The 20,000-nt window shown below is 39.9% G+C and overlaps 2 protein-coding genes across 7 annotated transcripts in view; one reads left to right on the forward strand and one right to left on the reverse strand.

The window, feature by feature from the left end:
• akap9 (A kinase (PRKA) anchor protein 9) overlaps window positions 1-20,000 on the reverse strand; it is a 151,018-nt gene that overhangs the window by 104,929 nt on the left and 26,089 nt on the right. For 5 of the 6 annotated variants that reach the window (XM_067426425.1, XM_067426428.1, XM_067426427.1 and 2 more), the window contains exons 3-8: window positions 11,362-11,406; window positions 9,339-9,380; window positions 8,108-8,236; window positions 5,695-5,850; window positions 2,527-2,724; window positions 1-1,417 (exon numbers count right to left, since the gene is read on the reverse strand). The exon at window positions 1-1,417 is cut by the window's left edge and continues 541 nt beyond it. In XM_067426425.1, coding sequence (XP_067282526.1) covers window positions 1-1,417; window positions 2,527-2,724; window positions 5,695-5,850; window positions 8,108-8,236; window positions 9,339-9,380; window positions 11,362-11,406 — 1,987 coding nt within the window. The remainder of the gene's footprint in view (window positions 1,418-2,526; window positions 2,725-5,694; window positions 5,851-8,107; window positions 8,237-9,338; window positions 9,381-11,361; window positions 11,407-20,000) is intronic. The other variant, XM_067426426.1, reaches the window with a different exon arrangement.
• LOC137048320 (transcription termination factor 1b, mitochondrial) overlaps window positions 1-20,000 on the forward strand; it is a 63,123-nt gene that overhangs the window by 2,606 nt on the left and 40,517 nt on the right. The window lies entirely within an intron of this gene.

Below are 20,000 nucleotides of genomic sequence, written 5' to 3' on the forward strand. Positions count from 1 at the left end.
CCCTCACATTTAGGACATTAGCGCCTCCGGTGCTCTGGAAGAGTTGACCTTTGAACCTCTCCAACTCTGACTGATGCTCCTGAACGATCTTCTCCGCTTCGGAGCGACTCTGCTCTCGGATGCGATCCATTTCGGCTGCGTGCTGAAGGCGAAGCTCCTGCTTCATCTGCACAATTTGCTGTCCGTACATCTCATCCAGTTCAGCTCGCAGCTGCTCCATCCTGCGGCTCCATTCGTCCTCCATCCTCTGGAGCGTCTCGCCTTCTGATTGGCTGCCGTGGTGGCAGCGCTGCTGTAGATTCTCCACGGTCTTCATGAGCTGCAGAATCTCTCCGGACGACATTCGCTCTTTTTGTTTGGACGCGGATAGCTCTCGCTCGCATTCGTCCAGCTCTTGTGTTTTAGCTGTCAGAAGTTTATTCGTTTCTTCTGCTTTTTGTTTGAACGCGGATAGCTTTCGCTCGCAGTTGTCCAGCTCTTGTGATTTAGCGATCAGAAGTTTATTCGTTTCTTCTGCTTGTTGTTTGGAGGCGGATAGGTCTTGCTCGCAGTTGTCCAGCTCTTGTGTTTTAGCGATCAGATGTTTATTCGTTTCTTCTGCTTGTTGTTTGGAGGCGGATAGGTCTTGCTTGAAGTTTTCCAGCTCTTGTGTTTTAGCGATCAGATGTTTATTCGTTTCTTCTGCTTGTTGTTTGGAGGCGGATAGGTCTTGCTTGAAGTTTTCTAGCTCTTGTGTTTTAGCGATCAGAAGTTTATTCGTTTCTTCTGCTTGTTGTTTGGAGGCGGATAGCTCTCGCTCGCAATTGTCCAGCTCTTGTGTTTTAGCGATCAGAAGTTTATTCGTTTCTTCTGCTTGTTGTTTGGAGGCGGATAGGTCTTGCTTGAAGTTTTCCAGCTCTTGTGTTTTAGCGATCAGATGTTTATTAGTTTCTTCTGCTTGTTGTTTGGATGCAGATAGCTCTTGTTTGCAGTTGTCCAGCTCTTGTGTTTTAATGGTCAGAAGTTTATTTGTTTCTTCTGCTTGTTGTTTTGACGAGGATAGCTCTCGCTCGCAATTGTCCAGCTCTTGTGTTTTAGCGATCAGAAGTTTATTAGTTTCATCTGCTTGTTGTTTTGACGAGGATAGCTTTCGCTCGCAGTCGTCCAGCTCTTGTGTTTTAATGGTCAGATGTTTGTTTGCTTCTTCTGTTTGTTGTTTTGACATGGATAGCTCTCGCTCGCAGTTGTCTAGCTCTTGTGTTTTCGCGGTCAGACGTCTGTTCACTTCTTCCGCTTGTTGTTTGGAGGTCAAGAGCTGATCCTGGAGCTGTGTTATCAACTGCAGATGCTCTGAGATCAGACGCTGCTGCTGTACGCTGTTCAGCACATCCTTTTCTTGTAAACTCTCTGAAGACGATTCTTCGGCTTGTGGGCGGACCTGATGGCACAGAAACCACATGATTTTAATTCAAACATGTTGTACCTAATTCCCATAGACAGTGGAGAGAAACCTGAGATCACACTATTCTATATCACAATTCTCTAAATTTTTTTGCAATTCAGAGTTTATTTCTCTCAAGGCTAGATTATTGCAATGCTCTACTGGGTGGTTGCCCTGCTCGCTTAATAAACAAACTCCAGCTGGTCCAAAATGCAGCAGCTCGAGTTCTTACTAGAACCAGGAAGCATGATCATATTAGTCCAGTTCTGTCAACACTGCACTGGCTCTCTATTAAACATCGCATTCATTTTAAAATCCTGCTTATTCCTCAAAGCACTAAATGGTTTAGCTCCAGTACTTAAGCGAGCTCTTAACACATTATACTCCATCACGTCTACTGCGGTCTCAAAACTCTGGCCAGTTGATCATACCTAGAATATCTAAATCAACTGCAGGCGGTCGATCCTTTTCCTATTTAGCTCCTAAACTCTGGAACAGTCTTCCTTGCATTGTTCGGGAAGCAGACACACTCTGTCATTTTAAATCTACACTAAAAACACATCTCTTTACTATGGCATACACACAGAACATTATCAATTTATATTATTCAAATCAGTTAAATGATTGTTAGGCTGCATTAACTAGGTTAGCCGGAACCAGAAACACTTCCCAGAACACCTGATGTACTCGTCACATCATAAGAAGAAGAATGGCATCTACACTAAAGTTAGTCTCTCTGTTTATCTAGAGGTTTACTGCAGTCGGCCGGATCCAGATCAGATGGAGGACCTGCACCTGGACATGATCAACACATCCCTGGAGTGTCTGCTGATGTGTGGAATGTGTTTAATTAATTTGAATACAAAAAGTACACTAGGTTTTTAAATATATTGTATTTATTTAATAATTATGGATTTAATACGAAGCATTGCCAGATACAGTTTATTTTGTATCCAAAATACCTCTTTTAATTATAAACACCTACGGTACTTGTTCCTCACACACACTCGTTTTGCAGATCTATGTTTAGTCCCAGATGGCAGAGTGTGATTGTGTGGTTGTTTAAAAGCGTGAGCATGATTTGATCAGATGAACACAACACTCACCCTCTGGGCTTCACTCAGCCGCTCCTGAAGCTGCGCAATCATTGACCTCTGCTCCTGGGTCTTCTCCTGGTAACCTTTGACCTGTGTGTCCTTCTCGTCCAGCTGTTGCTGGTACAGCGTGATCTGCTGACGGGCCTGAAGGAGATCTGCGGCGGTAGAGCTAATGCTGGAGCTCCTCAGGACCTCGCCGGCCTGCAGCTGAAGGACCACAGGATAGCACATCGGTGTAGTTATCGTTATAGGATCGGTGTAGTTATCGTTATAGTTATCGATGTAGTTATTGTTGTAGTTATCGTTATAGTTATCAATGTAGTTATTGATGTAGTTATCGTTATAGTTATCGATATAGATATTGAAGTAGTTATCGTTATAGTTATCAATGTAGTTATTGTTGTAGTTATCGTTATAGGATCGGTGTAGTTATCGTTATAGTTATCAATGTAGTTATTGATGTAGTTATCGTTATAGTTATCAATTTAGTTATTGATGTAGTTATCGTTATAGTTATCAATGTAGTTATTGATGTAGTTATCGTTATAGTTATCAATGTAGTTATTGATGTAGTTATCGTTATAGTTATCAATGTAGTTATTGATGAAGTTATCGTTATAGTTATCAATGTAGTTATTGATGAAGTTATCGTTATAGTTATCAATGTAGTTATTGATGTAGTTATCGTTATAGTTATCAATGTAGTTATTGATGTAGTTATCGTTATAGGATCGATGTAGTTATTGATGTAGTTATCGTTATAGTTATCAATGTAGTTATTGATGTAGTTATCGTTATAGTTATCAATGTAGTTATTGTTGTAGTTATCGTTATAGGATCGATGTAGTTATTGTTGTAGTTATCGTTGTAGTTATCAGTGAGGTTATTGATGTAGTTATCGTTATAGTTATCAATGTAGTTATTGTTGTAGTTATCAGTGAGGTTATTGATGTAGTTATTGTTGTAGTTATCAATGTAGTTATTGTTTTAGTTATCTTTATAGGATCGATGTAGTTATTGATGTAGTTATCGTTGTAGTTATCAATGTAGTTATTGATGTAGTTATCGTTATAGTTATCAATGTAGTTATTGTTGTAGTTATCGTTATAGGATCGATGTAGTTATTGATGTAGTTATCGTTGTAGTTATCAATGTAGTTATTGATGTAGTTATCGTTATAGTTATCAATGTAGTTATTGTTGTAGTTATCGTTATAGGATCGATGTAGTTATTGATGTAGTTATCGTTGTAGTTATCAATGTAGTTATTGATGAAGTTATCGTTATAGTTATCAATGTAGTTATTGATGTAGTTATCGTTATAGTTATCAATGTAGTTATTGTTGTAGTTATCGTTATAGGATCGATGTAGTTATTGTTGTAGTTATCGTTGTAGTTATCAGTGAGGTTATTGATGTAGTTATCGTTATAGTTATTGTTGTAGTTATCGTTGTAGTTATCAGTGAGGTTATTGATGTAGTTATCGTTATAGTTATCGATATAGATATTGAAGTAGTTATCGTTATAGTTATCAATTTAGTTATTGATGTAGTTATCGTAATAGTTATCAATGTAGTTATTGTTGTAGTTATCGTTATAGTTATCAATGTAGTTATTGATGTAGTTATCGTTATAGGATCGATGTAGTTATCGTTATAGTTATCGATGTAGTTATTGTTGTAGTTATCGTTATAGGATCGATGTAGTTATTGTTGTAGTTATCGTTGTAGTTATCAGTGAGGTTATTGATGTAGTTATCGTTATAGTTATAGATATTGAAGTAGTTATCGTTATAGTTATCAATTTAGTTATTGATGTAGTTATCGTTATAGTTATCAATGTAGTTATTGTTATAGTTATCGATATAGATATTGAAGTAGTTATCGTTATAGTTATCAATTTAGTTATTGTTGTAGTTATCGTTGTAGTTATCGATGTAGTTATTGTTGTAGTTATCGTTAGAGTTATCAATGTAGTTATTGTTATAGTTATCGATATAGATATTGAAGTAGTTATCGTTATAGTTATCAATTTAGTTATTGTTGTAGTTATCGTTGTAGTTATCGATGTAGTTATTGTTGTAGTTATCGTTGTAGTTATCGATGTAGTTATTGTTGTAGTTATCGTTGTAGTTATCGATGTAGTTATTGTTGTAGTTATCGTTAGAGTTATCAATGTAGTAATTGATGTAGTTATCGTTATAGAATCGATGTAGTTATCGTTATAGTTATCGATGTAGTTATTGTTGTAGTTATCGTTGTAGTTATCAGTGAGGTTATTGATGTAGTTATCGTTATAGTTATCAATGTAGTTATTGTTGTAGTTATCGTTATAGTTATCAATGTAGTTATTGATGTAGTTATCGTTATAGTTATCAATGTAGTTATTGAATTTAGTTATCGTTATAGTTATCGATGTAGTTATCGTTGTAGTTATCGTTGTAGTTATCAGTGAGGTTATTGATGTAGTTATCGTTATAGTTATCAATGTAGTTATTGTTGTAGTTATCGTTATAGTTATCAATGTAGTTATCAATGTAGTTATTGAATTTAGTTATCGTTATAGTTATCAATGTAGTTATTGATGTAGTTATCGTTATAGTTATCAATGTAGTTATTGAATTTAGTTATCGTTATAGTTATCGATGTAGTTATCGTTGTAGTTATCGTTGTAGTTATCAGTGAGGTTATTGATGTAGTTATCGTTATAGTTATCAATGTAGTTATTGTTGTAGTTATCGTTATAGTTATCAAAGTAGATATTGATGTAGTTATCGTTATAATTATCAATGTAGTTATCGTTGTAGTTATCCTTTTAGTTATCGATGTAGAGTTATCGATGTAGTTATCGTTGTAATTATCAATGTTATCGTTGTAGTTATTAATGTAGTTATCGATGTTGTTATCGTTGTAGTTATCAATGTAGTTATCGATGTTGTTATCGTTGTAGTTATCAATGTAGTTATCAATGTAGTTATCGATGTTGTTATCGTTGTAGTTATCAATGTAGTTATCGTTATAGTTATCCTTTTAGTTATCGATGTAGTTATCGTTGTAGTTAACATTGTAGTTATTATTTGTATAAAAATGTTTCGAGTTATGGTTCCAGTTGAAGATATTTAATAGCTCTGTGATTGTAATGAGGCAGAGATGTGTTTTGTCCATGTAATGTCCAACACCTGCTGGAACTGGATCTGGAGTTTCTGGCTCTGCTCAGTCAGCTGCAGGAACTCCCGCATCACTTCCTCCTTCTCCGCCCGCGCCTGCTGCATGTTAGCGGTGAGCTGCGTGATGATTTCATCCCTCTGCTTCAGCGCTTCCTCGAACTCCTGCAGCTGTGGACACACACACACACACACACACACATCACTTCAGCAGCGGGGTCAGAGCAGGTACAAATGACCAGATCCTGAGGCCTGTTTTATTGATCTGAACTCTTCGAGCGTTTCCAAGTTCTGCTAGTTTAACGAAGGGACAAAACGGCTGGCTCATGGTCTAAAAGGGTTGTCCCTCACATCTTAATGAGTCATGGGTGTGCTTTGGGCGTAACAAGCAATAAGCAAATCGGAGTCTCATCTCCCTTTCCCTTTAAAAGCCAGCTGTGCTCGAGCCATGAGCGGATTCACTGAACGCTTCTCCAGAGAGTGTGTGTGTGTGTTGCTGTGCGTCCCTGTGTGTGTAATAAACAGAGTGTGTGTGTGTGTGTGTGTGTGTTTGTGTTTGTGTGTGTCAAAGTTTGAAAATGACACTGATTTCATGACAGTTCATTAGACAATTCATTAACATCAAGTCACTTACATTTTAAGCCCCGTTTCCACCACAGGAACTTTACCCAGGAACTAGGAACTTTGGGTGGTGCTTCGTGTGTTTAGACCGCAGGAACCAGGGTATAAATGAAGTTCCGGGTAAATATTTCCCCCTCCAAACGGCCCTGCTCGTGAGGTAGTACTTTTTCAAAGTTCAGGAACTTTCGAGGGCGGGACTTGGGCGCTGAACATGCTGATTGGTTGAGCTCACGCAGCATTTTTAAGTTCAACAGGCATTTTTAAAAGTCTTTTGCGAGGTTCGTTCTGCGTTCAGTAAATATCAGTCTTGCTCTCTGTCTGATGGCGCGCGGTCGTCTCAGCCATCTCACGTTCAATGTCCGTAATAGCTGATAATAATATACATTGTCATTTTAAATCTAGCTTTACAAGCTTTCTGAATATGCTGCTGAATCTGCATATTAGTGCTCTTTTCTGTCGTTGTTAATTACCTCTTTAGTAAACCTATACATAACCAGCAAAAGCAGCACAGCTTGAATCTCTTCCATACTCGTTATTAATTTTTTTTCACCATGTAAACGACCTGACCGATTACTTTTAAGTGTGCGTCCTTACATGACATGACGGCGTCACGGCGCGCGCCGCGCTCATGTTGACAAGAGAGGAAAGTGAATTTTTCTGAGGGGTAAACTTTTTATTTCGTGAGTTATGAAGATAATGTTGGAGTAATGACACAGCGTATATTGCCCCGGGCAGTTTTTACTTTAACTGCGCCTGACAGAAGATTTTTTTCTCTGGGATGATTATTACACTTTACAACAGATAGATATAAATAATACTGTATTAGTCCTGGTGGCCGTTAAGAGTTGCTATGGCTACAGTAAACACACTCCAGCTGCTGGAGAAAACAGTGGAGACATTTTTGATGCGGCAGACAAACTGCATGTGACAAAATGATTGCGATTGAAAGTCACCACATGTAAACATCAGATCGGTTTAGATAACGTCTCATGTAAACAGTCCTTTCAATCGGTACACTTAAAAATGATTACATGTCCTTCACTGATTTGGAGGAGCAGTCGCGTGCAGTCCTAACGTTACATCAGCGGACTAATCTGCCTAATCTTCTCGGAACTTTATCGCGGTCGAAACGCAGACAGCTGCAGGTCTGGGGGGGAGAAAAGTTCCTGTAAAAAAGTTCCTGGTACAAATTGTTCCGGGTAATTTTGGTGGAAACGGGGCTATAGATGCAATATTGTTTTTATTCTATTTCAGCAGCGAAAATATATCACAGCAGAACCATAACGCCTCTCACAGCAACAGTGTGTGTTACTGAACGATTCAGTGTTTGGATGAATCAGATGTTTGAATGATTCAGTGTTTGAATGAATTGATTGGATGAATCAATGACTCACTCATTAAGACTCACCTGCTGCCACCTACTGATGGTTTGGTTTCATTTTTCCAACATTTCTTATTTGTTTATTCAAAAATACAAATCTCATTACATTTTTTAATTCATCTCTAATTTTTCAGTGTAAATTATTTATTGGTAACAGCCCTATAGTGTCTTATTTTAATCAAATCTACGAATATAATATGAAAGCTAAAGCACAGCCTATATTTAATAAGATTAGTGGGAAAATGTCCTTTATAAGAGGTAAAAATATCACAAATATGCAGATTTAAAATATGGCAAATCTGAATGAACACTGGTGAGAATATCGCTTCAGAATAAATCATATTTACAACACAAAAAATTAAAATAAAACTGTTTTCCGGACCAGTGAATGAGTGTTTTTGGTGAAGATGTTTAAGGCTGAGGTACCTGCTGGACCCCGTCTGCGGCCCGCATCTGCTCCAGCTCACGGCTCAGCTCCGCCACACTCTCCTCCTCCAGGATCCGGCTCTCAGGGGCCGGCTCCATCTGCACTTCAGTCTGAGGGAGATCTTCCTCCTGCCGCACAGACCAGAACACGCTCAGGACCAGAACCAGGACCAGAATCAGATCCAGAACCATAACCGGATATAGATCCACAACCAGGACTAGATCCAGAGTCAGAACCAGTTCCAGAACCAGGACTAGATCCAGAAACAGTTCCAGATCCAGAAACATAACCATAACCAGGGCCAGAACCATTTCTAGTTCCAGATCCAGTTCCAGATATAGATCCAGACCCAGATCCAGAAACATAACCATAAGCATGAGCCATTTCTAGTTCCAGATCCAGTTCCAGATCCAGAACCAGTTCCAGAACCAGATCCAGATCCAGATCCAGATTCAGTTCCAGAACCAGATGTAGATTCAGATCCAGAACCAGTTCCAAAACCAGATATGGATCCAGATCCAGATCCAGATCCAGACCAGTTCCAGAACCAGATATAGATCCAGATATAGATCCAGATCCAGATTCAGTTCCACCAGAACCAGATATAGATCCAGATCCAGATCCAGATCCAGAACCAGAACCAGAACCAGAACCAGAACCAGATCTAGAATTAGATCCAGTTCCAGCACCAGATATAGATCCAGATCCAGATCCAAAACCCGATCCAGAACTAGATATACCTTAACCTTAGCATCTGAGAAATGAGATACTTTGATGCTCAAATGAGAGTGTTTTCAGAAGAGCGTCCGGCGGGTCGGTGGACACACACACACTCACACTAACGCTCGCTCGCTCGCTCACTCACTCACTCGCACACGCTCACTCGCACGCGCACGCGCACGCTCACTCGCACGCTCACTCGCACACGCTCACTCGCACGCGCACTCGCACGCTCACTCGCACGCTCACTCGCACGCTCACTCGCACGCTCACTCGCACGCTCACTCGCACACCCTGTAAAAGCAGAACGCGTCTTATATAAGCAGCTCATCCACCCCTACAGCGATATAACACACACAACAGAAAGCCAAGCACCCGTGAGTGTGTGAGAGCGGTTATAATGCCACGAGCGGCCTCAGCATTAGCATCTGCTTCGCCTCGGTGATGAGGAAAAACGGGGAAAGAGAGGTTAGTGTGTGAAGAGGAAGAGGAGCGAGCGAACTACTGTACCGCGATCCCACGGGATGATGTCTGCTCCTGGAAACCATTGACCTGTCAGTTCACAACAGGACACATTAAACACACACACACACACACACACGACATCACTTACCCTCAGATAAAGACCAAAATATTATATTTTACACTAAGAAAAAACACGACGCCTATTCTTATGACTTTAAAGGGATAGTTCACTTTAAAATGTAAATTTTAAAGGGCCTTTACTCGCCCTCAAGTTGTTTCAAACCTGTATGAGTTTCTCTCTTCAGCTGAACACAAGGGGAGATATTTTGAAGAATGTCAGCAACTGAACAGTTAACTGGAGCCATTGACTTCCATAGTATTTTTTTTTCCCCCACTATGGAAGTCAATGGCTCCAGTTAGTGACATTCTTCAAAATATCTTCCCTTGTGTTCAGCCGAAGAAAGAAATGCATACAGGTTTAGGGATGCGTGGTACACCGGTACTGGAAAAATACCGGTATATATTTTATTTAAAACGGTATGATATCATGATTTCGCACATTTCGGTATATGCTGCTGTTCTGAAGTTCACCGCTAGATGGCAGCGCGCTACACAAACTGACCCGAAACAACCGGCAAATGTGACGACAACATAGACAAACAAAATGGATAAAGCCATTGAATCTCACTCAAGATGCCCAAAACGAATTAATAAAGAGAGGAGTAGAAGTGAGATGTGTAATTACTTTGCTTATTAAACTGATGAAGAACCATCAAACCCAGCCAATTATCCGTCACTATCCTGACTTTAAGCCTTCTTAAGCAGTGGATCATTCAAACAATCTCATTTAGACATTTATTTTCTTTTAACACTGATCAACGCACACACACACACAGCCTAACATAAGATCGAATATCACAAAGTCTCCAGCTTTCGTTTCAACCGATGACATTTAGATCTCATCATATTTGCTTGCGTGCTATTGCAGTATTTACATCCACGTTAGACACAACCGCCTGTGTTTATGTGAATACCCACTAAAGACGGACATTTGTACATCATTCTGTGTGTTTGACTGTTTAAGGAAAATGAATGTGTAATGTGCGAGCTCTAAGTTACAGGCGTGTGTGTGTGTGTGTGTGCCGTTGTTATGAGCTCATATCTCTAAAATGCTATAAAATCGCTTGCACGTTCAAATGATTTCCGTTCTCCGTCCCCAGATGAGTGTGAAATGTTGAATCGGATTATGCAGATTGCTTTAGTGTAGTGCGATGTGTTTTGAAACCAGAAGCAATTTGCTTCTCACAACTATTTCTCACAAGAAAGTTTTCAAACGACTGATTTGATTTGATAAGCTTTGCTGATTAATTAACTAATGAACATTTGTGGTAATTTCCAACTTTATAAACTCAAAACTTGCATAATTATACTCATTCTCGTGCAACTAACCCGCGCTAATATCAGCCCGTGTGGTATCGGTTTAATATCGGTACTTCGGTATTAGATTGAGGCACCGTACCGAAGACAGAATTGTGGTATCGAGCCATCCCTATTCAGGTTTGAAACAACTTGAGGGTGAGTAAAGGACGACAGAATTTACATTTTAAAGTGAACTATCCCTTTAATGATTATTTCCATTAAATAAATTTTAATTGAACCCAATATTTTAATATTGAATTTTTTTTTAATCATATTCGTGACATTGATGTATTTTGCTAAATGCCAATGAAATAAGAATAATGTCACAGTTCAACAAATCCAAATCTAAACTCTTCTGGTCTCTTCATCAATGATTGTAGAGCCGCTGTAGTGAGATGGGCTTTGTAACGACGTCTTTAGTGCCTATATGGGTCTTGAGAGAGGAAATGACATTGGTGTCAATGAAGGCCTTTCTGAGCCATCGGATTTCAACACTAATATCTTCATCTGTGTGTGAAGATGACGGAGGTCTGACGGCTGGCCAACCACAGGAGGAATTAATCACACAATGCACATTACAGGCTGAACTAACCCTTTAACACAAAATGAGACTTTAACCCGTTAAAAACACACGAGCAGATGATCTTACCTCAGACGAACAGTCTTCAGCCGTCGTGGAGACTTCACTCTCGGGCTGAAACAAGAAAGAAAAATGAGGTCGCGTTTGCAATCAAGCGCACATAATTGAGTCTTCAGTGTTACTGGGTCACTTAATCAAGACCGACACACTTTTAGAAAATAACCACAATGCCAGAGAACACACACACACACACACACCATCCTCAGCACAAACGCAGACTGGCCGTTCTCATTTGCTTTAGTGCGGATCACGGCTAATTACACCGATGCATGAACGTCTGACCTACATCAGTGTAATCTAGAGCCATCCACCCCAGAATAACCCAACACAACAGCTTATTATGTGCACGGCGGAGAAATACCATCTTACGGGCAGAACCATTAGAGTTGGTCATCCAGTGTGTGTTTAATGATGATAATGACGAGTGATAAGTTGGGCGTTTAATATAAAATCTGCCAGTTTTATTGGTTATATACACTACTGGGAAATTAGCACCCGCCACCAGCCAACGGCAAAAGGGAAAATAAAAGAACAAGCAATGCTTAAAGGGTTAGATCACCTAAAAATGAAGTTCCCCCTAATGTCGCTCCACACCCGTAAGACCTCCGTTCATCTTCACACACAGTTTAAGATACTTTATATAGAGGTCGACCGATAGTGGATTTTACCGATACCGATAGTTAGGTTGGACCACACTTGGCGATAACCGATTAATCGACCGATAGTTTTTAAAAAGATACTAGATTAAAATAATAATAATAGTAATAATAATAATAACAAAACAAACAAACAGTGCTGAACCATGAAAATGTTCATGAAAATGAACCATCTAAATTGCATATGTAAATATTAAAATATCAAAATGAGTTCTAACAGAAAAAAAATCTACAGAAAATAACTAAAACATTAAAATATTACAAATAAATGTTTATTTAGCTATAACCTAGAAACATGTAAGTGAATGTCAGGTAACAGACTGCAAGTCCCATTTGTTAACTAGGATTTATTAGCTTATTTAGCTAGCTTACATGAATGATACGCAATATACATTTTACACCGTGAAATAGTTGAGCAATACAATCGTATCTTAGGGTGTGTTCACACTTGTCATGTGTGGTTGGATTAAAACGAACCCTGGTGCGATTGCTCGTTTAGTGCGGTTCATTTGAACATATGTGAACGCTGCCATCTGAACCCTGGAGCGCACCAAACAAGCGGACCGAGAGCGCTAAAGAGATGAGTCTCGGTCCGCTTCTAAACCAGCTCTGGTGCGGTTCGATTGATATATGAACGCAACACGGACCAAAGACATGTAAACGGACCAAAAACAGGACGTGATGTCACAAGATGAGACGCATAGTCAGCTGATTTGACGACGCGGAAAGATTGGTGTATCCAAAATGAGTAACGTTAACGTTAGAGGGCAAACGTAGAGCAACGAGGAAGAGCCTCATCAATAGGCTATTTGGTCTGACGAGCATGTTTCGAAAATGCTAGAAAAAACACACAAAAAACAAACCTGGCTCTTCTCATCAAAGTTCCTGTGTTGCCCATTATTAGCAGGTACAGACGACAGAACGGCCGTCTCTGTTCTGCACAACGGAGGAAATCCTGCTGCTATTTTTTAATGTTTTGAACATTTCATGAGCTCTTCATGAGTTCTCTGGTAAAAAATAATGCCACATGTACACGCATAAAATGCCCGCGCGTGTAATCCGCACACAGCGTTGTTCTGAGTGTTCGGTAAGCAGCTCCTCCGTCATATAAGCCGACCAATCAGGTTGTGAGCGTCTCATTATGCCTTTGGTTCGGTAACTTTAGGTTCGCTGTTAAAAATGCCCGTGTGAACGCTAAGCGGACCAGGACTATTATGTTTTGTTTTTGTTTTTTGGTCCGGACCAAATGAACCAAACGAACCGAACTACAAGTGTGAACGCAGCCTAAATCATTCATGTTAGTTCATTGTGCATAAAAAAGGTTGATAGATAAAACTAACAATGAATAATACTTCTACAGCATATTAACCTTACTTAATGTTACTAGAGCTGCAACTAACGATTATTTTTTCTGTCGACTAATCTAACGATTATTTTTTCGATTAGTCGACTAATCTAACGATTAATTTTTTTACCCTTTGAAATTTTTCAAAATTCTGTGGCACCCCCTTGCATAAGTTACGCTAGAGGTGTAACAGTACAGACTGCTCACAGTTCACTTTGTATCACGATTTTAGGTTCACGTTTCAGTACAGTTCGGTATTTGCTATGTTCAGGGGAAAAAGGACTACTGTCAAATGAAAATAAAGAAAATAAGAACAGATAACTTAAATAGAAGCAGCAGCACAAATAAATACTATTGAGCAAAGATGAGAATAAAATAAACAATGCTTTTCAGGATTTTCAGGTAGGTCTAACATTAGTTTTTAGGTAGAGAAATGGAATGAAGTAATCAAAAGTAAAATAACCACACATTTAACTGTTTAAAATTAAAAAATAATCCTTATTAAACTTACAAAAGCTATTCAGTCAGGAGCAGTGAGTGATGTCTTTATCTTTTGTTTGACATTAAACAGACAGCAGTGAAGGCTACTGCCCCTTTAAGACCCACGGATAGTCGTCGTATTTTCTGTATAAAGTTCACTTAAGGCACAGAGTAGGCTATGACATTTTGACATACTTTTTGAGAGTTTGTCCGTTTAAGCACAGGATTTGAAAGATAACTCAATATTTGTGCGCTTTGGGACGAGTGCACAGAGACAGATCTTCTCATTCGAGTCTCCTGGCTACACGCGGGTGATGGCGGTGAAAATGACTGCTCATATTCGGACGTACAGCAGCACTCGCATGCGTTTTATAAAGTTTACAAAGAGAGACCGTTTTGCCCACGTTTTTCTTTTATTATCGCTGTTGTTGTAGTGTACCTGAGGAGTCAGCACGTGTATCCATCGACAGAAACATACATACAGCATTATTTTCAAGTTACAACCCATATTAAAGATGCGAGATGAACCGAAGTGTAAGTGCGTCCCCGCAACTTTTGCTCGGGATCCCGGTTGGGAAACACTGGTCTGTATTGATTGACACCGCGCTGGCTTGTTTAGAATTATATGAGCGCCGTGACCGCGCGCTGCCGCGTGATGAAGGCTTGTCGCAACTCTGTTATTCAACTGCTCTGGTTTTAAAAGCTATGTCATACTAAATGCGCCAAAATGCAATAAAACTTGTTTTACGGTCGAATGCAACGCGCGTGTGTGTGTGTGTGAGTGAATAAGAGACGCGCAAAAGGACGGAGAGAGAATTTAAGGAAATGCAGCTAAACGAATATGCGTGCGTCTTTTAAATAGTGTAAAAATGAATGAATGACGAATGTGGCGGCCGTTATTGATTATGTGGCAGTCCGCCACAAATTAGTCTATGTGTGGGAAACACTGTTTGGCCTCTGTTTAAAGTATTCCCATACTTTTGATATTCGCGGTCTAGGTTTTTGTGATAGAACCAGGAGCAGAAGCCAACATTACACGAGATGAACGTCTGACACGACGCGTCGACGCATTTCACGAACGTCGACGTATTTCCGTAGTCGACGTCATCGATGACGTCGACGCGTCGTTGCAGCACTAAATGTTACAAATGTAATATTGGACGGATTACTGTATTATATTAAGTGTTATTTCATATAAATCCATACAGTTTGCTTTTTTAGAGCACGAGGGTTCTCTTATCAAAATAAAATATGTATTGAAATCGAATGTGTTTCTGATGTGTTTATTTCTGTCGGATGCTGACCATCAGTCTGGTTTCTTACATCACTAGTTGTTACGTCACTTTAACTGCCTGAGGTAAATGTTACTGCTAATGTTAGCTTCCTGTCAGCCTCGACGACCATGTAAAGTACATCCATACTGCTGTTGTTTCGCTGCTAAAGCATCTAGTCACAAAAAAAAATTACTTTATAATGATTTGGCAACATGTATTGAAGTGTTCTGTATTCATACCGTTTCCCTTTCGCTGTTTTAAACGTGTGTCAGATGTGTCAGCGCGCTCTGTGCAGCGTTCGGTGATGTAAACAGTGATAGTTTTTTATTTGTCCTCTAGGGGCCGCTCTTGCGCTATATAATGCCAGCAGACCCTTCTCAGAGCTCTCATAGGCTACTGTGTAATAACACCACCCTTCTCAGCCGCTCCCGCAATGGACGCAAACCGGAAAAACTATCGGCATTGATTTTTGACGATAACGATCGTTCCACCAATCAGCTATCGGCGCCGATTAATCGGCAAATCCGATGAATTGGTCGACCTCTAATTTTATATTTAGTCCGAGAGCGTATGCAAGTGTATGCACACTATACTGTCCATGTCCAGAAAGGGAATAAAAACATCATCACAGTAGTCCATATGAGACATCAGTGGGTTAATTAGAGTCTCTTGAAGCATCAGAAATACATTTGGGTCCAAAAATAACAAAAACTACGACTTTATTCAGCATTGGCTTCTCTTCTGGGTTTGTGTTCAATCCTCAAATAAAGATTCGAACGGTTATGAATCAGCGAATCGATTCATGATTCGGATCGCGTGTCAAACTGCTGAAATCACGTGACATTGGCGATCACACGCATCTATCAAAGTGCATGACGGTGTGTTAAACGCTAATGCATTCGCATGAAGCTTAAAATAAACAATCCTCATGTTTTGAGTGCCTGGATCGCGTGCCTTTCCTGCATCAGCTTATTCTGTTTCCATTATTTCTAGATGCACATTTGTCCATATAAATGCATTATTCAGTGCTGTCATTGGCGCGACTCGTGGATGCTTTGCGTACAGAGAGCAGACCCGACTAAACGATTAATGAGAATCGTTATCGATGATTTTCATTATCGATTATTATCGATTTTATCGACTAGATGTTGCAGCCCTAGTCTCAGTTCTACTCAAACATGTCCAGTAATGTGCGGCAGACGTAAACCCATCAGACATGCATATTCACTATAACAATAGTTTAAGTGCTCCTGTGTGCTTTTATACTCTGTCAGATTTCATCAAAAGTGTTGTTTCCATGGCAACCGCTGCAGGAGGAAGTTCAGGGCCACTTGAAACTTCACCGTGGTCATTTAAATGTAAATGTGTGTCAACTTCATATAATGTTAGCTGTCGGAGTTACGCAAGCCAGCTCAGCCAGACTCCTCGTCTTAAGAGTGAGTCGGTGTTTAAAAGTGGATTGTTTTTTAATTCAGACATAATTAAGATAAGCGCACAGACGGAGGAGAATCAACGTCAGTTTTCCCGGAGAAACCTTGGATGCATTCAGAGCAGAGAGAAAAGAGCGAGAGAAGTGCTTCTACTCTGCTGCAAGGACACCGGAATCACACACACACACACACACACACACACACACACACACACACACACACACACACACACACTTAACCAGTTCAAATGCAGTTGTCTGTTGCCTGGGCAACCACTAATTTCACATTCATCTATAACTACAAATACAGCCGAAACCTGCCTGGCTTTAATAACATCTACGCACTTATAATCACATTTATTTATCAAAAGAGCTGCAAAGAGAAACATTGTGTGTACATATATATATATATATATACATACACACACACACACACACACACACACTCACACAGCCCCTAAACCTACCCATCACACACACACACACACACACACACACACACACTCACACACACTCACACACACTCACACACACTCACACACACTCACACACACTCACACACACTCACACACACACACAGCCCCTAAACCTACCCATCACACACACACACACACACACACACACACACACACAGCCCCTAAACCTACCCATCACACACACACACACACACACACACACACACACTGCCCCTAAACCTACCCATCACACACACACACACACACACACACACACACTCACACACACACACACTCACACACACTCACACACACTCACACACACTCACACACACTCACACACACTCACACACACTCACACACACTCACACACACTCTCACACACACACTCACACACACTCACACACACTCACACACACTCACACACACTCACACACACTCACACACACACTCACACAGCCCCTAAACCTACCCATCACACACACACACACACACACACACACACACACTGCCCCTAAACCTACCCATCACACACACACACACACACACTGCCCTTAAACCTACCCATCACACACACACACACACAGCCCCTAAACCTACCCATCACACACACACACACACACACACTGCCCCTAAACCTACCCATCACACACACACACACACACACACACACACACTGCCCCTAAACCTACCCATCACACACACACACACACACACACTGCCCCTAAACCTACCCATCACACACACACACACACACAGCCCCTAAACCTACCCATCACACACACACACACACACACACACACACTGCCCCTAAACCTACCCATCACACACACACACACACACACACACACACACACACTGCCCCTAAACCTACCCATCACACACACACACACACACACACACACACACACACACACTGCCCCTAAACCTACCCATCACAGGAAACATTCTGCATTTTTACTTTCTCACTAAAACTCCTCCTGTGTGATTTATAAGCCTTTTGTAAAGTGGGGCCATGGGTAATGTCCTCATATTTCACCCTCTCCTGTAATACCTGTAGTGTTGGGTAAGTTACTCTAAAAAAAGTAATTAATTTAATCTTCAATAGTGTAATTAGATTATTCAATTAGAAAACTGTGTAATTACTTGTGTAGACAATCAATTAGACTGTTCAAATTACTCTCACTAAGAAGTATTAATTACTTATTACTTTCTAAATCCTTCATCAACCTCGACTAGTTACGTCATTCAAGGAGACATTAAACGACTCTTAATTAATTAAAATACATAGTATAAAACTACCAGTACATACATTATTCTTATTAACTGACCAAAGTATTACAAATGTGAAAAGAAAACATAAAAACACACATTTTAAAGTTTTAATGTTTGTTAATGTTAACAAATGTTAATTTCACTATTGTATTATATATAATTGTTTAACAGTATTTAGTTCAATTACCTCAAAAGTAACTGTAATTAAATTACAGAAGAAATAAGAGTAATAGCTTACTTTACTTTTTCAAGGGAAAAGTAATTAAATTACAGTAACTACTAAATAGAGGCTCTCCTCGTGTGTTTGCAGTTTAAATATAATAACGCATTTAAAAGTTAATGTCCAAACGTGTCATTACAAAAGTTCTCAATGCTGCGGCAGGTGAGATATAATGTGGACAACACTGAATAAATATATTTTTGTCGGGTTAAATACTGACAATTGATCACTCAAACTAGGGCTGGACGATATGGCCAAAATTCATATCACGCTATTTTTCTTAATTTCGGTCGATACGATATAATTCCGATATCGATATGAACTATATAAAAGCTTTAGAAAAAACTACTAAGAACTGCCACAAAGGTATTTGCCAAGTCAATGAATAGTCCTCCTATAAAACTATATAATATTTTAGAAATAAAACCAGTACAAATAAATTAATGTTCACCTTTTATTTGTATTTAGCCTTTATATGAAAAAGAAATGTGAAATCAACATCAAATAAACATAAGACTCTCACTTTATTAATATTAATATCTTTAAGTTTAAACTATAATATAGGCTGATTATATTATTCTTAATATAGATTAAACAAAAGTGCTTCAGCCAGGATTCAGCCTGACTCTTTTAGCGGAGGGTTCTTCTTCAGATGGTGGATCTGCTTCACAGCGTACAGCGCTCCTATGCCGCAGACGCAGTTTATTGAGCATTTTCTTTTAAAGGGGCGGTGAAATGCTGTTTCATGCACACTGAGCTTTCCACTGTTAAAGACTTGGATTCCCATCCTAAACACAGACAAAGTTTCAAAAACTAATGTTGGACGTTTGATGGAGTATTTCTGTGTCAAAAATACTCCTTCCGGTTTCTCACAAGTTTCGGAGAGTTTTTTTCGAATATGGGTCGGCTTGACGTTAATAGAGCGGAAGGTCCTTGTATGGGCCGTACGGGCTCTTCTCCCGGTAGGGTGCGCGCGCGAGACTAGAGCGAGAGAGGAAACGCCCATACACACTCTCAGCTGCAGATCCAGTCGTCCGTGAACACTTCTGTCCCGCCGCGCTCCCCTTTATTCCTATGGGTGACGTCGAGCGACTTCAACGCTTCAGCACAGCATTCTGGGAAGGCAGCGCTGCATCTGAACCGATTTGAACGCAGAAATGACGGGAAGCTTCACAACATCGCTTCAGTCGCGTCTCAAAGTGGATCTCCACGCCACTGCTGTCAGGACTTCACCAAATCATACCAAAGAAGTGTGTTTTTGACGGAGCGGTCCCAGCGATAAAGGTTCGACGGTGAGTTAACTTAAACTGCTTCAAATGTCTCTGCTATTAGCTATCGTCGCGTGAGTAAACATCAGTAAACGACACGATCGCGTGCTTCGTCATTCAAATGCGCTAACGGTTACTCCATTGCTGTTCTGTATAACGTTACAGTATTCTGACGTGCAAAACCGTTTTGCTTGCTACTTCTAAGGTTTAGTCGCATACAATAGTCCATAAACCGAATCATGTCCT

Source organism: Pseudorasbora parva, chromosome 19 (assembly GCF_024679245.1).
Source record: "Pseudorasbora parva isolate DD20220531a chromosome 19, ASM2467924v1, whole genome shotgun sequence".
Lineage (NCBI taxonomy): Eukaryota > Metazoa > Chordata > Actinopteri > Cypriniformes > Gobionidae > Pseudorasbora > Pseudorasbora parva.